This window comes from Haliotis rufescens, unplaced genomic scaffold (assembly GCF_023055435.1).
Source record: "Haliotis rufescens isolate VD_foot unplaced genomic scaffold, xgHalRufe1.0.p SCAF_2, whole genome shotgun sequence".
NCBI lineage: Eukaryota > Metazoa > Mollusca > Gastropoda > Lepetellida > Haliotidae > Haliotis > Haliotis rufescens.
Genome location: NW_025963890.1, coordinates 55,863,794 through 55,885,705, shown reverse-complemented (window position 1 = coordinate 55,885,705; position 21,912 = coordinate 55,863,794). Strand labels below are relative to the sequence as shown.

At 40.2% G+C, this 21,912-nt stretch overlaps 1 protein-coding gene across 7 annotated transcripts in view; it reads right to left on the bottom strand.

Moving 5' to 3' along the window:
* The window catches only part of LOC124141106 (cysteine-rich secretory protein 2-like), a 28,310-nt gene extending 6,819 nt beyond the window's left edge, over positions 1-21,491 (bottom strand). For 4 of the 7 annotated variants that reach the window (XR_006862011.2, XM_046509013.2, XM_046509033.2 and 1 more), the window contains exons 1-11: positions 21,384-21,491; positions 17,105-17,252; positions 9,689-9,904; positions 8,047-8,153; positions 7,552-7,643; positions 5,650-5,775; positions 4,882-4,902; positions 3,566-3,589; positions 3,002-3,121; positions 2,221-2,244; positions 1,726-1,872 (exon numbers count right to left, since the gene is read on the bottom strand). Coding sequence is in view for 6 of the 7 variants with exons in the window: in XM_046509013.2 (XP_046364969.2) it covers positions 1,726-1,872; positions 2,221-2,244; positions 3,002-3,121; positions 3,566-3,589; positions 4,882-4,902; positions 5,650-5,775; positions 7,552-7,643; positions 8,047-8,153; positions 9,689-9,904; positions 17,105-17,248 (1,021 nt within the window). In the remaining variant the exon portion in view is untranslated. Of the gene's footprint in view, positions 1-1,725; positions 1,873-2,220; positions 2,245-3,001; positions 3,122-3,565; positions 3,590-3,663; positions 4,230-4,881; positions 4,903-5,649; positions 5,776-7,551; positions 7,644-8,046; positions 8,154-9,688; positions 9,905-17,104; positions 17,253-21,383 lie in introns of those variants that run through there. The other 3 variants (XM_046509042.2, XM_048400209.1, XM_046509025.2) reach the window with 3 other exon arrangements.
* Positions 21,492-21,912: the final 421 nt, after the last annotated feature.

The window sequence follows — 21,912 nt, the reverse complement described above, 5'->3', positions numbered from 1 at the left end:
GAATATAGATTAGCCACATGTATATCTGTTAGCGACATGTACATTTTCTATACGTGATCGTCATGAATGGATGTTTGTTTGTTTGCTGTTTTTTTTTTGTTTAACGCCGCGCTCAGCAATATTCAAGCTATTTGACGGCGGTCTGTAAATAAACGAGTCTGGACAAGACAATCCAGTGATTGGCATCATGAGCATCGATTCACAAAATTGGGATACGATGACATGCATCAACCAAGTCAGCGACCCTGACCACCCGATCCTGTTAGTCGCCTCTTACGACAATCATAGTCGCCGCATGAGTTGCTGAAGACCTATTCTACCCCCGATCTTCACGGGTCTCATGGCTGATATAAAGCGACCACATGTATAGCTGTTAGCGACATGAACATTAGGCTATACGTGAGCGTTGTTACTGGATAGGTATGATCGCATGCTTTCAGTCGACATATATACACAATCTGACAAGCTTGAAGGAATAGATGAACAGAGAGGTGACTAAAATGCATAATACGTTTGATGAGGTATGTATATACAGAGGTTATTTAAAGTTAAAGACCTTAGTAATATATACGTGTCATTGAAGTGAAGACGTATGTAAGAACTTATTTAAAAGGGTGAAAATTAACCAGTTGTGACATGGACATACATCCCAATGAAGATATGAACAGTGTACGTAATAAAATGTATTACATGTATATATAGCTGAATATATAAGCGTGTTTAATCTGCCATGTGCTAAATGCTTCATGCACTGCGCATACGAGCAAGGCAACCAGTATATGGCTCTACTCTCTCTACTTCAGCGCACGTTGCGCCATGCTGCAGGCGCGGTATCACTAAAGGTAAGACCAAATAGGTTCCGCTTGACACGGACATAATACTTACTGGTAATATCACTACTTCAAGCGCGGACAGTTAGAGGGGCGGATCACGTGATGACATAAGGCGCTCCAATGCGTTGTGAACAATACCCGATGCGCTCAATACCCTTACCCGTTGGTTTCAGCTGTGGCATATAGACATTACCGTACGCAGCAGCAAACCGTTACACAATTCAACATCCGGGCATACTACATCCAGTGATATGTACTTCTATATAAACGTGACAAAACCCTTTCAATATTCTCGAGGAACATCTTCAGTACTCACATGAGCTTGTTAGTTAAGGGGGCGGTCGGTAGCCTAGTGGTCACGCCGAAGACCCGGGTTCGATTTCCGACATGGGTACAATGTGTGAAGCCCATTACTGGTGTCCCCCGCTGTGATATTGCTGGAATATTGCTAAAAGCGGCGTAAAACCATACTCACTCACTCACTGTTAGTTAAGTAAATCTGTCAGGGATTTCGTCGTTTTCATATACACCACAAGTGCAGTTTAAAATGGTTCGTTTCTTTTATGCTCATCAGAAATAATATATTTATTGATAACGTCATACCCTAAAAGTTGTGGATATTTGACGAATTATCTCATTTCATGACCTGTTTGTGAATATACGTAACACGAGACGGTTGATTTCCATATTAGAGTGGTCATATCCATATATACCAACAATGCCTCTAGTCTAGTCTATTCAGGCAGCTTCATCAACAGAGCCATGGCAGACAGCCTTGGGCGATGCTATTCATGCAATCTCTGCGTTCCAGTGCACTATACCTCATGTGACAAGCTACTGCAAACATCGCAAGTGCAAACATTGCAGACCATCTTGCTAGTCATTGACCTACCATAGCAAGTATTGCAGGATTTGGGACATTTGACCTTCATGTATGCGGGATTTCTTGCACACTGATTTTGACTAGCCCATCGTTTGCATGACCGGACCTTGTCACGACATTGTTTCGTCTTCGGCTTCTTTACTGTAGTGACCTTTTCTGTTTGCGTTGGTAACATACATTTAGAATGGCTTCTTGATTCACATATGTGTATTAGATCACACATCTTACACATAATAACATTGAACCAGGTGTCCATATTGTTATTGGAGTAAAATATTTATGACGTATTACTAAATATGAAGTTGATATTGCTGGAATGAAGTGAGAGTTTAGGTGGAAGTTTCGACAATATAATAATTTATTCTTTGTTGTTTAAAGCACGTGCGTGCACCGCTAGCGCATTGAGATGAAACGCTTTCTTGTTCCAGATCACTGTTCGTTAAGATCGTCCCAAGTTATATTTGAACCTCGTGTATTTCTTGTATGTATTAGGGAAACACTTACCTTTCTTACCTCCATTGGACGTACCTATAAACCATCAAAACATGATTTCGTTTTCCATCTCAAATCATGGACGCTACATTGGCCACACATTCTCTTTACCATCAATAGGTACCATTACGGCTTAAAATAATAGTCTTGGTTCTCACGCACCGCCCGCATCATCAATTATATTTCCATTTTCAAAAAGACAAAATCCCTGAAATTATCCGCTTCTGGAACATACGACCCAGGCAATGAAATGCTACAATACTTAAAAACAATGCGATCCAATATCGCATGCAGTTACTTCCCTTTACATTGGCACTGAATGAAATATTGGATAAAGGTAATATAATGGATTATATTATGTCCATATGGACACAATGGACACTTTTATATCCAGGATGCTTCGTCATGTGTTGTGCGCTCACGATAATGTCATCGCGTTGTATGCGTGTATTATGCACACTGTGATCGTCCAACGGTAGTCAAATACCGTATTCCAGTATTTTACTCATCAAGGAATACATTTATGTAGAAAGGCCCTTTGTCCTTTTGTACTCAACTGTTTATTTGGTTACATACTAGCTTCAACAGCAAACCACCGCCCGCCCGCACTATATTTTCAAAAGCAGTTGCCTGAGAACCAATTCTTTCCACATAACAACACCCAGGCGAAACGAAATCGGTATAATATACACATGTGTGTGAAGTTTGAACTTGAGAAAGTCATATCTTTAATGACGTTTATTTGCTCTTTAGCTTGATATAACTCGCTGATTACTAGATATAACACACGCACCTCCCCCACAGACGTTGCAAGACTTTTTACACCTGGGCTCCATGTAACGGGGTCTTGTGGTACAATAGCCGCTATTTGCCCAGGAGGGACATCTTCTGTCGGAGTCAGCACAGTCCCCACCTACACACACACAGGTCCAGAAACACCTTGCGAACTAAGGGCGATTACAGCACGCGCAGTGTTGAAACATGAGCCCTCTACAGAGGCTGTGAAATCAGTATTAGCTAGAAGCGCTCGTAAACCTTTTAAAACGCCAGGTCATGATTATTGGCAACAGCAAGCGATCGTATTGGCGTATTGATTATGTCACACCAAACTAAAATATTCATATGTTTGGGATTATGTATTTAGACCATGCCGCTGCAACTAGATACAAAGGATGGTAAAAACTATTAGTTTTCAGAACATTTGTATAGAATTTTGACATGTATAAGAAATATACATGTATAAACTTCAGGTAATGACAGGACAATGGAATTACAATTTTTAAAACATAGGTAGCATCTGAGGAAAAACGTTTATGTTAATCTGGCACAATATCTTTAACAATTACAGTTATCTTACCTGATGGTTTCTGCTTAGAGTTACCTGAGACAAAAGATATTTGGCATGTAATACAGTTCTCACTTGATATTAAGAGACGAATACATGTGTCATGGGTTAGACTTTTCAACTTTTCAAGGGTAGAATACACAAGAATAGATCTTTATTTCCGACATGTTGGGAAATCCGGAGATGTCCAAAACCGGACTGGATGGGGTAATTCGCACAAATGAAACCCAATTAATACCCACAACATCATCTAATTTCTTTAATAAATCATAACCTCGTTTAGAGTATCTCGTTGAAGACTGTCTAATAACTCTAGAACGGGCACTTATCCAATGAGGAAAGCGACCACATTCTGGCAAAATAACGTTGTTCGATGCCTTATAACTAATATTTAGTATAAACTTGCAGAATTTAGTATGAACTTTTTCTATAGAATAATGAAAATCCATACCCCAGAGCTCAGAACTATTTAAGAGGATTTGCTGAATTTTAACATCAAATAATTTAAATGCTGAATCCAGTGGCAAATCTTTATATTTTCTATTAAATCGCTTAACAACATGCAAGGCTTTCTCCGGTGGCATAAGTAGCGTCTGAGGAAAAACGTTTATGTTAATCTGGCACAATATCTTTAACAATAACAGTTTTCTTACTGATGGTTCCTGCTTAGAGTTACCTGAGACAAAAGATATTAGGCATGTAATACAGTTGATATTCGGAGCCGAATACACCTGTCAAGGGTTATACTTTTTAACTTTTCAAGTGTATATAGAGACTGATAGCCAGGTGTGCTTTCATATCGGTTTTGGAACACAAATTATATAATGACTTTAGTTGCATATTTATCGGAAAGACATGATACTGAACATAAACTAGAAATGATGTGAGGACGTGAATGTTGTTTTTACACCACAGTCAGCAATGGTAAAGTTATATAACGTCGACTTGTGTAAAGTCGTGGGTGGAATAGACGAACCATTGGTTGATAGCAGGAACATCTTTCCTGTCCGTTGTGGTACAATTACACACAATTAGCCCGGCCAAATGCTCTTACACCTGTTCCTTATATTAGACAACCAGAGCCAACTAATTAAAATATGGTACCTTACCGAGTGGGCTGACTGAGCCCCGACGGGGTACAATGATGATCGTATACACTTGGTTTGATTGAACACTGCTGACGTGACATAAAACGACATTTGATAATTTGATTATAAGAAACTGAAGACATATAACTTCATTGCTGTATTTTAAAGTTTTTAGTCTGATGTTATTAATCAAAAGTTATTCATGTATATTTTATAGATGTATAAAAAAATATGCCTTACCCTTTGCTGGCTTTCCTCCAGCTGAAATGGAATCATTTGGGTTAAAATTGTTTGAAATACCAGACAAAAGTAGAGGAATATACAGTCCTGACAGAACACGGCACAATCTGAATATATACTCACCGCCAAAATAAACGCGAACCATAGAAACATATATAGAAGTATGTGTTTTAAGAAGAGATGTTTCCAATGTGTACCACTTAATAACAAAATTAACAATCAGTCGAGTGTTACCACAGAGTGTCTTTATCCTTATCACGATATGCTGCACGTGATTTCCAAACTTTACACACTAATCCTTCACGAGACAAATAGTGCATCTCGAATCATGGATCTATGACGTCACAAATGATGCGTTTATGAGCGTCGATGCACACAACAAACCAGTATGTTCGTTTGTGCGCCGAACCAATCTAATATCTCTAGAAAATGAGTAATTTTTCATGTATTAACCAACATGTATGGTATTCGCGTCGCTTTTGTCGGTGAGTATATGTTTTCAAAAATACAAACCACCGATTTCGCTGCTACTGCAACAGGCCGAACACATGTTTCATGGGTTGTATTTTTTATACCTTGAAGGGTTTATAGAGATATTAACCAAGTGTGTTTTCGTAAGGTAAATATCATATTTTATGAAATACAAGTTATATCATGGCCTAATTTGCATATTAATCGGATTGTTTTACCAAGTTAATCGGATTGGTTAATCGCATCGACGACACAAACTATTATATGATACATTATGTCACAATTTGTGGGAGTTACCTTTGCAGAATTTACATGAGAGAGAACATTTCTCTTTCATGAATTCTTTGTTCTGTGTGCACTGTTGCATGGAGTTGGCCCACACGTCGCAGTTGGCGTCCAGGTCCTCACACGGGTCAGCCCCACCTGTGGAACAGCAGGACCTCATACAGTACAGGGGGTAGGGTGGAACAGTAGGACCTCATACAGTACAGGAGGTAGGGTGGAACAGTAGGACCTCATCCAGTACAGGAGGTAGGGTGGAACAGTAGGACCTCATCCAGGACAGGAGGTAGGGTGGAACAGTAGGACCTCATACAGTACAGGAGGTAGGGTGGAACAGGAGGACCTCATCCAGTACAGGAGGTAGGGTGGAACAGTAAAACCTCATACAGTACAGGAGGTAGGGTGGGAGGTGTGTGTGACACATACAGTACAGGAGGTAGGGTGGAACAGTAAAACCTCATACAGTACAGGAGGTAGGGTGGAACAGTAAAACCTCATACAGTACAGGAGGTAGGGTGGAACAGTAAAACCTCATACAGTACAGGAGGTAGGGTGGAACAGTAAAACCTCATACAGTACAGGAGCGCACACAGCTGACTAGTGTAGTTCACACAAACAACCAGTGTAGTCACACAGACGACCAGTGTAGTTCACACAGACGACCAGTGTTGTTCACACAGACGACCAGTGTAGTTCACACAGACGACCAGTGTAGTTCACACAACCGACCAGTGTAGTCACACAGACGACCAGTGTATTTCACACAAAAAAAACAATGTAGTTCACACAAACAACCAGTGTAGTCACACAGATGACCAGTGTAGTTCACACAAACGACCAGTGTAGTTCACACAAACGACCAGTGTAGTCACACAGACGACCAGTGTAGTCACACAGACGACCAGTGTAGTTCACACAAACGACCAATGTAGTTCACACAAACGACCAGTGTAGTTCACACAAACGACCAGTGTAGTTCACACAAACGACCAGTGTAGTTCACACAAACGACCAGTGTAGTTCACACAAACAACGACCAGTGTAGTTCACACAAACGACCAGTGTAGTTCACACAGACGACCAGTGTAGTTCACACAAACGACCAGTGTAGTTCACACAAACGACCAGTGTAGTCACACAGACGACCAGTGTAGTTCACACAAACGACCAGTGTAGTTCACACAACCGACCAGTGTAGTTCACACAGACGACCAGTGTAGTTCACACAACCGACCAGTGTAGTTCACACAACCGACCAGTGTAGTTCACACAACCGACCAGTGTAGTCACACAGACGACCAGTGTATTTCACACAAACGACCAGTGTAGTTCACACAACCGACCAGTGTAGTTCACACAGACGACCAGTGTAGTCACACAGACGACCAGGGTAGTTCACACAGACGACCAGTGTAGTTCACACAAACGACCAGTGTAGTTCACACAAACGACCAGTGTAGTTCACACAGACGACCAGTGTAGTTCACACAAACGACCAGTGTAGTTCACACAACCGACCAGTGTAGTTCACACAGACGACCAGTGTAGTTCACACAAACGACCAGTGTAGTCACACAGACGACCAGTGTAGTCACACAGACGACCAGGGTAGTTCACACAAACGACCAGTGTAGTTCACACAAACCACCAGTGTAGTTCACACAACCGACCAGTGTAGTTCACACAGACGACCAGTGTAGTTCACACAACCGACCAGTGTAGTCACACAAACGACCAGTGTAGTTCACACAACCGACCAGTGTAGTTCACACAGACGACCAGTGTAGTTCACACAAACGACCAGTGTAGTCACACAAACGACCAGTGTAGTTCACACAGACGACCAGTGTAGTTCACACAAACCACCAGTGTAGTTCACACAACCGACCAGTGTAGTTCACACACTGGACCACTCACCTGCACATAGACGGTTGCTGCACGACTGGTCGTCCCTACATTTGCTACACGAGCCTCCACGTTGATAGGGCTTCTGGCCCATCTTGTTTCCTCTACAACACAGACATTTCTGTCAAGAGGCTGGTTTAGAAATACAAAATGCAACATATGATTAAAATACACCAACTCTCAGTAAGCGACACGTTATGTGGACATTGACATCCGAAAGATTGGAACAAAAATATCTCGTTCCCGACCGATTTCGTGAAGTCGGTGTAAAGCACTGCAGTGAAGTTTTCATACAGTATGGTTCCCTGTTTCCTATGCGCTGCGACTGCTTCATGGAAATATACAAAACAAAATCTTTTCGCGATCTTTTATTAGCCTTGTGATGTGTGAGCAATGTTAAATCCTTTTGTTACATGCCCGATATCTACTCACAAATTTTTAGACTAGACTTGCCAGGGGTTATTTAAAATATGACATTACAATCGTGAACCATGTACAGTTACTTACGCGGGGTCGTAGAAACACACCAAATACCAGGCGTTGGAGGCACCCCCGGACAGATAGTTGCACCTCTTCATAGCACAACCAACCCGCCTTGTCGTAGCCCATACCAGCTGTAATATAAATTAACAATCACCATTTTTTCGTTATAAAATCATCCATAAAGTGATTACAAAGTTCACAATTAAGAGATAAACCTACTGGGTTTCTTATGTAGACCCACTGTGGAGTAGATACCTCTTACTTTAATTTGTAACCTAGCGTAAAAATATCCCACATTAAACGTACCGTATTCCATCTATTAGGCACTCGGACGTCTTTTAATTTCGCGATAGCTGTTGACCCATCGTGTATTAGAGACCTGGCTTGTGTTGCAGTCTCAGAGTCTTATAGAGGAAATATATCGATACAGTATACAGTTCTTATCGGTGATCGGCAGTCATTTTTTATGAATCGATATATTGGCTACCGATGTATTCATACGCACGTTCTTGTGAGAAAAAGCTTATGTTTAAAAGAGGTTTCTGTTGCAAAATGGAGACCTCTTTTTAACCAATCAGAATCAAGCATTCTTCAGGGTCCTGGTAGAATAGAATCTATTGAACTGTAAAGGGTAAATGGGTATCAACTTAAAGTAATAATTTGAATTACAACATATTTATAATTACGAGCAGCGTAAGATATAGGGGAACGTAAATTCATTGTCACGTCAAATCCTAGGGCACAATTATTATTTTTAAAGTGTTTTATACAGTGGTAATGCATTATGGAGTTGTAACCAGGTAGTTACTGACAAAACATAATCCTTGACACATTCTTGGCAATATATGTTTTAGATTACCCTGACACACCATTTATTGGAATGTTGGATCTCTGTCAACACGACGTTCCGTATTTCATAAAGTCTTAAATCTAACGTGGGGGCGTTTCGCTAAAGACATGAGTCCGAGGCCGCAATGAGTACAGCGTGTCAAGTCCGTTCGTGGTGTCCCTGGTTGAATGTAGCTGAGCGACGTAAACTCCAACGTACTGACGTAAGCCCCTACGTAGTTAGTACACCCCTTCGTTCTTAGTTAACCCCAACATGCTTTATAAACCATCCGTATTTAGAAAACCCCTTCGTGCTTAGTTAACCCCAACATGCTTTATAAACCATCCGTATTTAGAAAACCCCTTCGTTCTTAGTTAACCCCAACATGCTTTAGAAACCATCCGTATTTAGAAAACCCCTTCGTTCTTAGTTAACCCCAACATGCTTTAGAAACCATCCGCATTTAGAAAACCCCTTCGTGCTTAGTTAACCCCAACATGCTTTATAAACCATCCGTATTTAGAAAACCCCTTCGTGCTTAGTTAACCCCAACATGCTTTATAAACCATCCGTATTTAGAAAACCCCTTCGTTCTTAGTTAACCCCAACATGCTTTATAATCAATCCGTATTTAGAAAACCCCTTCGTGCTTAGTAAACCCCAACATGCTTTATAAACCATCCGTATTTAAAAAACCCCTTCGTGTTTAGCTAACCCCAACGTACTCACGTAAAGCCCTACGTACGCTCCTCAAGTGTGACAATGCTTTACCATCGATTGCTAATCCAAAGCATGCCTTAGTATCAATGCAGCGTCATAACATGTCTCGTATCTTACCTGTGTGTAATGGCAACTTGACCCACACGAATATTGCCCGTACGTGTAGATGTTCTTTTCATCAAACCAAGCTTTAAAGGCGATTTCTGTTAGTTCTGTCTCGGGGTTCTTATTGGTATTAAAGGCGAGGTTCTCTCCACGTCCTTTCATCTGATGTTCAAACACACAGCCGTTTGCCCAGGCACCTGCTTCTTTCTCAAGCTGGTCGTCCCATACCTGAAAACGGCAATATATAGAGAATCTTACCCGAGTGTCTTTTGATATCAAATATATCATCACGAGTTGATAAAAGTGGAAAAACTCCGAGGCTTGCCGAGACACGAGGGTGATATTTTATTAATCATCCCACATCATTCTTTCAACTTTTTCAATTTGTAGACAGTAATTAGCAGTGTCTTCAGTGTAAAAAGTACTGCAAACAGCTTCAGTAGCAGAGCCATTAGTGATGTCATTTGATTGTGACGTCATGGTAACAGTGACGTCACAATGGTCTGCAAAGCATTCTGATGTAATTTCATTGCAGCGATATCTACAGTGTAGATATCGTTTGATCTCATCCAAGCGATATCTCCTGTGGGAGCCAGTTTTGGATCACATGAGAACTTATCCACCGTATAAGTAAATAAAAAGAACTGGTAGCATGACATGGAATCGATTTCCCTTAATTAAACTTCTTTCATTTTGTTTGCTGTTTAACGCAGCTGGCATCAATATTCATACATAAACTGTATGGCGGCGGTCTGTGAATAATCAAGTCTGGCCCAGACAATCCAGTGATTGACTTCATGAACATCGTTCTTGGCAACTGGGTTACGATGGCATGCAACGAACCAAGTCAGCGAGCCTGACCACCAATCCATGTAGGTGCTGGGTACCTATTTCACATGCAGGTTTACCATGAATACTTTGAGAAAACATACTGACCATGGCAGTAGCCAGGAGGCCACAAAAGATGTTTAAAATAGACTCCCTGTTCATGCTGAGTGCGTAAAATATAAACCAGATTAATGTGTCGATAGGTCAACTAGTTTCAGATGTGTGCGTGCATGTGCGTGCGTGTGCGTGTGCGTGTGCGTGTGCGTGTGCGTGTGCGTGTGCGTGCATGATGTAAATCGAATCCAGGAAAGCGCCCCTCCATATTTATTCAGGTGTTTTGAAGTAAGTTTAGTCGTATTATACAAGTAAGTATGAAGTTTTGAAGTAAGTATAGTCGTATGATATAGCTGTATGTACTTCCGCTTTGAATTAAGTACAATCGTATGATAAAGCTGTATGTACTTCCGTTTTGAATTAAGTATAGTCGTATGATATAGCTGTATGTACTTCACTTTTGAATTAAGTATAATCGTATGATATAGCTATATGTACATCCGTTTTGAAGTAAGTATAATCGTATGATATAGCTGTATGTACTTCCGCTTTTAAGGAAGTATAGTCGTATGATATAGCGATATGTACTTTCGTATTGAAGTAAGTATAGTTGTATGATATAGCAGTCTGTACTTCCACTTTAAGGTAAGTATGGTCGTATGATACAAAGGTTGAAGTGTCATGTTTACAATAGAAACGAAGCACATTCACTGACCATCGGAATGGGCCTGCATAAAACTTAGCATCATTTTAAGGTCTTGATTTAACCTTAAACTATCTTTCTAGTTCAACCATACTTCTTGTTTTTTGCTGAAGTATTGACCTATTTTCCTATTATATACTCAAGCACCACTGAAGTGGAAAGTGCTCGTAACGCTGTCATTTAAATTTACAACGTAAATATCAAGGCAGTTTCACACAGTGCGACAAATACCAATACATGCCACTGAAACTGTATGGCTTTTCGGAGCAGTCTCGCAATCTAGCATGGCGATCTAGACTAATTCTTACTCTTCCCATGTACATACACTGCACAAACCTTGTATACGTGCATCAATTACAGGTCAAGTGGTCAGAGATATCTGACAAGCTTGAAATTAACGCATCAACTGTAATTACAGACAATGACAGCTGATTACTAAGTTTTGACGTTATAAATATCATATAGTATATTAATCTCTGTCCATTTCAAAGCATGATTAGGATCAATGCTTTCTATATTATATTGCATTTTACATTATGAAACAATTATTCACATTGAATGATTACTAATATCGTTGAATAATTACTAATATCGTTGAATAATTACAATATCGTTGAATAATTACTAATATCGTCTTTTCATCTGCACAATTGTGTCTCTTATAACACAACATATGTACTAATTTCCAGTTTTATTGAGAGAAAAATATTTGTTCAAAAGGATTCAGGCATAACGGATGAAACAATTGATTACCTCAAACAGATGATAATTTACAAAACAGTACATGCATGATAATAGGGCATCAATATATACTCCATGTATAGCAGACCCGTGAAGATAACTTATCTCAAATGAGTGAGTGACTGGGTGGATTGGTTCTTAGGTGGTGAGTGAGTGAATACTGCAATGACATTAAAATGTTCATATTCTACAACACAATTTATCAATCAGTACCACTAATATTTATAGATATAATATTCTGTTTGTTCGGTGTTTTAATGTGTCTTGACCCGTGAGGATCCGGGGTAGAAAAGGTCTTCAGCAACCTATGCTTCTGTAAACGTCAACTATACTTGTCGTAAGAGGCGATTAACGGGATCGGGTGGTCAGGCTCGCTGACTTAGTTCATGCATGTCATCGATCCCAATTGCGTGAATCGATGCTCTTGATATCAATCAATGGATTGTCTGGTCCAGACTCGATTATTTACAGACCCAAGTCATACAGCTGGAATATTGCATGGTGCGGCGTAAAACAACAAACCAACCAACAACCAACCATGTATATCAGCGTGTACATATAATATTACATTATTTACAGACGGAAGTCATACAGCTGGAACATTGCAACCAACCATGTATAGCAGCGTGTACATATAATATTACATTATTTACAGACGGAAGTCATACAGCTGGAACATTGCAACCAACCATGTATAGCAGCGTGTTCATATAATATTACATTATTTACAGACGGAAGTCATACAGCTAGAACATTGCAACCAACCATGTATAGCAGCGTGTACATATAATATTACATTATTTACAGACGGAAGTCATACAGCTGGAACACTGCAACCAACCATGTATAGCAGCGTGTACATATAATATTACATTATTTACAGACGGAAGTCATACAGCTGGAACATTGCAACCAACCATGTATAGCAGCGTGTACATATAATATTACATTATTTACAGACGGAAGTCATACAGCTGGAACATTGCAACCAACCATGTATAGCAGCGTGTACATATAATATTACATTATTTACAGACGGAAGTCATACAGCTGGAACATTGCAACCAACCATGTATAGCAGCGTGTACATATAATATTACATTATTTACAGTCCTTCGTGTTGTGTCACAGTGAATCAATCCGACCAAATAATCGACACTTTCGATTAATATTGAGTAACGGTTTCGCCGCTTTCAGCAATATTCCAGAAATATCACGGCAGGGGACAACAGAAATGGGCTTCACACATTGTACCCATTTAGGGATTCCAACCCAGGCCTGCGATGTGACGTTCGAAAGCTTTAACAACAGGGCGATCACACCGCCCTTTCGATTAAGAACATTGCATCCGTTATCGGACACACATCATGCTAATTGCGTTATGCCAATGGCTAAAGCAGTATTAAATCATGGAAGACTATTTCACACGTTCGTCAGTGTCGAAAGTAGACAGGTATACTGACGCATAAAGCCAGATGTCGTCATGGAAACAAGTTGTTTTCCGCTTTCAATGGTTCTCAAAATTTACCATTTCACGTATTAGTTCCTATTCTTACTTATTAGATACTTCTTGCATTATTTAAAATTCTAGTATCTTGTTTTCTTTCCCGATAGTGTTGACGAAATAACAAATGCCATCTTCACAACTGAATTTCTCTTACAACGCATTTATTTAGATGAACTCGTCGCGTCTAAAGACCCGGGTTAGAATACCCTGGTGTGTCATATATGGTGTGTTCAATTTCTAGTGTAACCGTTTCTAAAAGCAGCATTCCCACTTTAAGCTGGCATGCCGTGTCATAAACTGAACCTTATTCCCTCACTCGCGTTTGGGTTTACAACCCCATATACAGGTAATACCGAAAACATATTTCCCCTCAAATTATCAGAAAAAATAATTTCTCTGGGGTCACCCTGTCCATTGTAGCCAGGTTTCACTGATGCCTCCATTTAATACTTCTTAAAAGCAAACCCGAGTAGTCCAAACTTCGGAAAGTCAGTCAGTCAGTAGTGAGTGAGTGAGTGAGTATGGTTTTACGCCGCTTTTAGCAATATTCCAGCAATATCACGGCGGGGGACACCAGAAATGGGCTTCACACATTGTACCCATGTCGGGAATCGAACCCGGGTCTTCGGCGTGACGAGCGAACGCTTTCACCACTAGGCTACCCGACCGCCCCAGGTTAGTCAGTAAGGATAAAAGTGCAATATGAGCCTGCGAGACCAGTGGGCGACAGTAATATACTACACTTCTATGTAACTACTGTTTCTGTGACAAGCCAAAGAAATTATGGTACAATTATGGCAGGCTGCATTTTTACTTGTCCAAAATATGAAACCATTGACAGTACTATTTAATGGGTGTGTCTGTGAAAATACAACTTAGTTTCAAAAGCTGTCGTTCGCGGTTGTTCTAGACAAGATACCAAACGAGGGTAAATATACTACTCAAAACAAGCTAAGGCGCACCCACAATTGGAAAGGGTGTGTGTTACAATACCAACCAGCCATGACAGATTAACCATGAGCAAATGTAAAAATCGCGTGTTCTTTTGAGTAGTATGTACATATGTTTTAATAAATGAACCAGTTACACCCTTTGCGTGATTACGCAATAGAATTATGTTACAATTGAACAGTCAGTTCGATTTCTTAACGTCCTAAAAGAAATGCGTTATCAAACCATGTAGTGATGATGCTATGTCTTCTTCAATTCTATTAGAAAATCGAAAGGAAGGATTTCATGTCAAAAGTGTTCATGAAGTGTTCGTAGAGTTACATGCTGGTTGAGATGCCGGAAAAGAGAAGGCTTATTTGTCACCGGTAATTACTGAACATGCACAGGGACTCGCACGACATGCCATGATATAAATGAAATACTGCTCAAAATTACTTTAAACCAAACTTGCTCAATCCGCAAATGGCAAAACAATATTTTTTAATGTGAAGATTACAGGATGTACGGATTACCCATTGGACGTTTGGGAGTCACATGTCCGTATAAACTGACTTCCTCAAACGTATGAACGACACATTTTGACTTTCCTGCTCTTTTCATGAAACTGTCTTGATATAAAGTAAATACTACTTTCACATTCCTGAGGAAAACCCTAGGTATTCCCTGCTATGTATAAACGCAGGACCGTAATATAAGATCACACAGATGTTATATTTTTGCACACATTGGAAAAGCAGAGCTATCACAGCATGTCCGTACAAGAACACCCTCGCTACGACCTGTCATTACGAACATAACGAATGTTACAAATTAAACCTATATGGGTCTACACGGACAATCAACATATATACGTGGTTACAAAGGGAATTACTTCAGCATATAGTCGATGCAGCATTGAGATGTCCTTTAAAGTATCGTCTAATTCAGCAGTGATGACTAAGACCTAACTTTCACTTTTTAAGGGAAAACACTTTGGAAATCTTACTTTAATCGTGGTAGCAATTTTGACATGGACGTGGACGTCAATGTATCACGACGCACAATCACTGTGCCTGACTGACTGACTGACTGACAGAAGTAGTTCTTTAAGAGAAATTACTCACGTTAACCGGCTCTTCTTTAAATTTATTTGCTTAGCAATCCATGTTACTAAAGGGCATTTTAAACATGCAAACGAAGACATTATCATTTGTTACATTTGACCACTTTTTCAATGGCATTGTGTTTTCATAGCTTTCGACCATTTGAACCGCGCCAAGTTACCCTTGTCAGAGTGAGTGAGTGAGTGAGTTTGGTTTAACGCCGCTTTTAACAGTATTCCAGTTATATCACGGCGTGTCAGCTTAATGTGGGAGGAAAGCCAGAAGTGATGCAGGTCTCAGACGTTTACCACTTCGGTGAAACCCACGAGCATGGGTATGGTGCTGACAAACCTTGAAACATAATCGGGGCGAACCGGGATTCGAACCCACAATCATAGGTTTCTGGCGAATCGCGGCGCCTTAGACGACTGGGCCACCCGTGCCCCCACCCTTGTCAGAGGGGCACACCATATTTATACGTGGTCTAGACTACCAGTTGTCGGACGTTCGTTATTTGTGGAAGCCTCTGTGGCTGAGTGGGTTAGATCGCTGACTTTGTGCTGGCGTTTAGGTGCCTCACTCTGGGAGTGTGGGTTCGAATCCCGGATGGGAGTCAACCCCAAACATTACAAGAATCTGTACCTTACAAAGAAATTGTTACCCCAAAAATAACATTTGTTGTACATGTTGTCGTTTACTTTTTCTTAAAAGTGGCAGCTGGAAGTTATATAGCTGGGGTCAAACGGATTTTGTGATATTGTTTAAAGGTCCTGCGAGATCCCAATTATGATATAAAGAAGTATAAGAATTGACTTCAACTTTGTCAGAGTCCATTGGCGTATGAACCTTCAAAGAGGAAGGTTCATTCAGTTTGGCTCTGGGGCGGTCGGGTAGCCTAGTGGCTAAAGCGTTCGCTCTTCACGCCGAAGACCCGGGTTCGAATTCCGACATGGGTACAATGTGTGAAGCCCATTTCTGGTGTTCCCCGCCGTGATATTGCTGGAATATTGCTAAAAGCAGCGTAAAAACATACTCACTCACTCACTCCGATGAACTTACACACAGTAAAGTTTACTTCGTATGTAAATCTATAGTGAAAAAAAATATAAGCGTACACGTTTATGAATTTATACGACAGACCTTGACAATAATCCTATCGAGAGAAACAGTATTTCAACACACAGTTTCACTGTATGTTGTGTTGTTAGTACATAATTAGGCCGTAAATGTTCACTGATAATGGTTTTGTCTGTCATTCGTACATTCATATAACAGTTCGTGAAGCAAATTTCTTCACTGCGAGTAAGTTAGGTTTAACGCCGCTTTGAACAGTATATCAATTATATCACGGCGTATCAGCTTAATGCCAGAGGAAAACCCGAAATGTTGCAGGTGTTACACGTTTACCATTTTGTCCAAGGCCACAAGCACGGATATGGTGCGGACAAACTTAAACATATAATCGGGGCGAACCTGGATTCGAACCCTCCATCTTAGGGACGCGATGCAACTCCTCAAACATGTGAACATTTCAATAAGAACTCCCAACAATATGCACTGACCAACTGATTCATGTCGGAGCCTCCTTCGTCTGCCCTTGCGTCGTTGTGGAGCCTGAGAAGCAAGTCTTTATACTCCTGCTCTAGGGACAGCGTCCCCTGAAGCATCACTATCACCATCAACGTCACCCGCAACATCATCGTCATGTCTCTGAAACACAGTAATACAGATTAACGATCAGAATATCTGTAGTGATATAACTGTTACACACACACACAAGCACGCACGCACGCACGCACGCACGCACACGCACGCATACACGCACACACATGCACACACACGCACGCACTCACACACGCAAACGCACGCACGCACGCACACACACAGACCAGTTGGTAATGTGAAAACGAGATAACACGACATATTGGAACATATAATGAGACAATGTTTTAGGATTGGGAAAATGTATGCGCCAGCGAAATAACCACAGATATCGGAACAAATTGGAGTGAGGGCGAGATACGGGAAAAGGGAGTAATAGAGTGAGTTTAAAGCGAGACAAAAGCAGATGAATATGAGAAATGGACAAAAGGTGACAATATGAGGGAACTGAGTAATGTGAGAACGGGGAAACTGTGAGTGAAATGGAATATGAGAAATGGACAAAAGGTGACAATATGGGGATCTTGGAATTGTGAGAACGGGGAAATTGCGAGTGAAATGGAATATGAGAAATGGACAAAAGGTGACAATATGAGGGAACTGAGAAATGTGAGAACGGGGAAACTGTGAGTGAAATGGGATATGAGAAATGGACAAAAGGTGACAATATGAGGGAACTGAGAAATGTGAGAACGGGGAAACTGTGAGTGAAATGGAATATGAGAAATGGACAAAAGGTGACAATATGGGGATCTTGGAATTGTGAGAACGGGGAAATTGCGAGTGAAATGGAATATGAGAAATGGACAAAAGGTGACAATATGAGGGAACTGAGAAATGTGAGAACGGGGAAACTGTGAGTGAAATGGGATATGAGAAAAGGACAAAAGGTGACAATATGAGGGAACTGGGAATTGTGAGAACGGGGAAACTGCGAGTGAAATGGAATATGAGAAATGGACAAAAGGCGACAATATGAGGGAACTGAGAAATGTGAGAACTGGGAAACTGCAAGTGAAATGGAATATGAGAAATGGACAAAAGGCGACAATATGAGGGAACTGAGAAATGTGAGAACGGGAAAACTGTGAGTGAAATGGAATATGAGAAATGGACAAAAGGTGACAATATGGGGAACTGAGAAATGTGAGAACGGGGAAACTGTGAGTGAAATGGGATATGAGAAATGGACAAAAGGCGACAATATGAGGGAACTGGGAAATGTGAGAACGGGGAAACTGCGAGTAAAATGGAATATGAGAAATGGATAAAGAATGACAATATGAGGGAACTGGGGAGTGAGCGAAGAGGTGAAAACGTGAACCTGAATGATAGGAAACACTTACGTTTGAGCTGTTTCGATAAATACAGCACGACTTAAACCCACGTAAAACAATGCCTTACCTCTCTGAAACTGACGTGTTATGATCTTAGTCGAAAGCGTCGTGTAATTTCAACTTAAGTTCAATTTCTCCGGAAATTAACGACCGACACCTGCTGCTTCTGTGTCATGTTCACAATGTCGTTGTTGACATTGTCTGTCGTGATAATTAATATTTGCAAGCTAACGGTAAACCCTGGCACGTACGCTCGTGGGTTTAAGTGAATATATGGATGTTCCCTTGACATTTGTTGCAAATGTTTCCGTTTGGAAAACAAATAATCAATAAACTCCACAATGAAAAAGCCAAATAAATCTTTGAACTCGCTTTTGTCTATGTGTCACTTCAGTAAAGATATGACGGAACAATATTGTATTTAGTAAAATGTCGAATATAACAAAACATTGATAAATTCAGGAATAACACATATCGTAATCGTTTACTGGGTCAGAGAATCCAAATGTAACGGACTGATCTTATAGATCCCATGAAGGTCATAATATCCGTGTTGACAGTTGAGTTTAACGTCAACCATTCTTGATTATCAGACGAAACCGATTCTTTTGGGCGTAAAAGGCAAAATAGCTTTGACAGTTATATGAGAGAATCACTGAAATAGAGGGATGATACCAGCTGCCCGTTTCACAAAGCGTAACTCCTGAACGTAACATAGAGGTGCGACAGTCGCAACGTTACGATCGCTTTGTGCCACGAGAGCTCGCCAAAAGGGTAAGCATGTCCTGCCCTACCAGTAGCACCCACCGCTCACACAATTTGACGTGACCCATTCGTGAATAAAATCAAACAGCGAGGGGGAAAGACTTATTTCCAAATATGTTGCCGTTTATGCCAACATTAATGCTTATTGAATAGACGGAAATCCGGGTGTAGTTACACACAGTAAAGATTACTTCGTTTGTAAATCCATGGTAAACAAAATATAAGCGTATACGTTTATGAATTTATTTATTTACCTGGACAATAATTCTATCGAGAGAAAGAGTATTTCAACTCACAGTTCACTGTATGTTGTGTTGTGAGAGCACAATTAGGCCGTTAATGTTCACTGATATTGGTTTTGTCTGTCATTCGTTGATTCATATAACAGTTCGTGAAGCAAATTGTGTTTCTATACTGCGAATAAGGTAGGTTTAACGCCGCTTTGAACAGTATACCAATTATCCGGGTGTAGTTACATTAATTGATTACCTGTATGCAGTTTTATTCTTTAGACATCTTATTATTGGATCATTGTTTTAAAAGGTATCTATTATAGAGCAACAAACAGTGACAGTGTACGTAAACATGGTAATAAAGATCCCATCTGAACAACACCACTTCGCCCAGAAAGGAACGGAAAGTATTTTACCTTAATCCTGTATTTCATACAAATTCATTTAGACTGACATAATCTTTTGATTAATATTGATTTTCTTTATTTAAAATATGACCGTTTTTTCAAAAGTATGCCCACCGTGTTTACTGATACAGTGAATAAGCCCAACGTGTTTGTGGATACAATGAGTATGCCCACCTTGTTTGTTGATGCACTAAGTAAACCCACCTTATCCATATGATGCACCGAATAAGCCCACCTTGTTTGTTGATGCACTAAGTAAACCCACCTTATCCATTGTTGCACTGAATAAGCCCACCTTGTTTGTTGATTCACTAAGTAAACCCCCCTTATCCATTGTTGCACTGAATAAGCCCACCTTGTTTGTTGATGCACTAAGTAAACCCACCTTATCCATATGATGCACTGAATAAGCCCACCTTGTTTTTTTGATGCATTGAGTAAACCCACCTTATCCATTGTTGCACTGAATAAGCCCACCTTGTTTGTTGATGCACTAAGTAAACCCACCTTATCCATTGTTACACTGAATAAGCCCACCTTGTTTGTTGATGCACTAAGTAAACCCCCCTTATCCATTGTTGCACTGAATAAGCCCACCTTGTTTGTTGATGCACTAAGTAAACCCACCTTATCCATATGATGCACTGAATAAGCCCACCTTGTTTGTTGATGCACTAAGTAAACCCACCTTATCCATTGATGCACTGAATAAGCCCGCGTTGTTTATTGATGCACTGGCTATGCCAGCCTTGATTAGTAATGCACTGAGTGTGCCTACTGTATGTGTTGATGTATTGAGTGTGACCACTGTTTATTGGTGCACACGACGATCATACGATGAAACGAAGAAATTATCAATCTTCGACTTTCGTGCCTGTCGAGGTTATGTTTGGCGTTTAATATTCAAACCGTCAATTTGCCATTATAAATTAAATACAATGATAGCTATACATGTTATAACGTCCCAAGGGAAACGATCACTATTTTCGTCTAAATTCACAATGTTTAGTTTTTTTTATAAAACCAACAAAACAATGAATACAACGCTCATCATAATTATACAAATATCGGTTTAGTAAAATATGCCTTTTTAAAAATATTACACCTCATTATTCACAACGACGAATATAATTATTAAGGAAGTAATGACATTATAAAAACCCATCTCTTAACACTGTAGGGGCTGTCGGGTAGCTTAGTGGTTAAAGCGTTCGCTCGTCACGCCGAAGACCCGGGTTCGATTCCCGACATGGGTACAATGTGTGAAGCCCATTTCTGGTGTCCCCCGCCATGATATTGCTGGAATATTGCTAAAAGCGGCGCAAAACCATACTCACTCACTCACTCACTCACTTAACACTGTAGCATTTCAAATTCGTTACAACACGTTTCAAACCAATGTCGTATACCGATGCCAAAATATCAAGAATGTCCTACCTTGATTGCTGATGAACTTGGGACTCCTCTTCGAATAATGACAAGAAGCAGTGACTGCTTATATACAAGCGGATAATTATGATATGGTAATGTGGGTTGCAACCTCTGCCTAGGAATTAGTGAATGAGTGTTTAACGTGGGTAATTTGTGTCATGGTCAACTGCCTTATACGCAGCGTTGCGTGTGAAAACCTATCTTTCAGATGGTGTTAAACAATTAAACACTTTTGATATTTAATTATACACAATTAGAAGGACGAAGAACCGTCTCAGATTATACTAATTATAGTTAGATGATATTTGAAGTAGTTAATAGTTGTAAAGAATGTAGCATGGGTTCTACAGAGATCAGGCAGGCTGCGAAATACAGTGATGGGTATATTCGTTATTTAGGATGTGTGTACTCCGGGTCTGAATATCAATGTGAATACATGACAACCATATGGCCCGCGTGACATTCAAAGACAATACGTAATGTTCCAGTAGTTTCCCATTTCAAACAACAATTTTCTTTTTCAATATCACGTGAA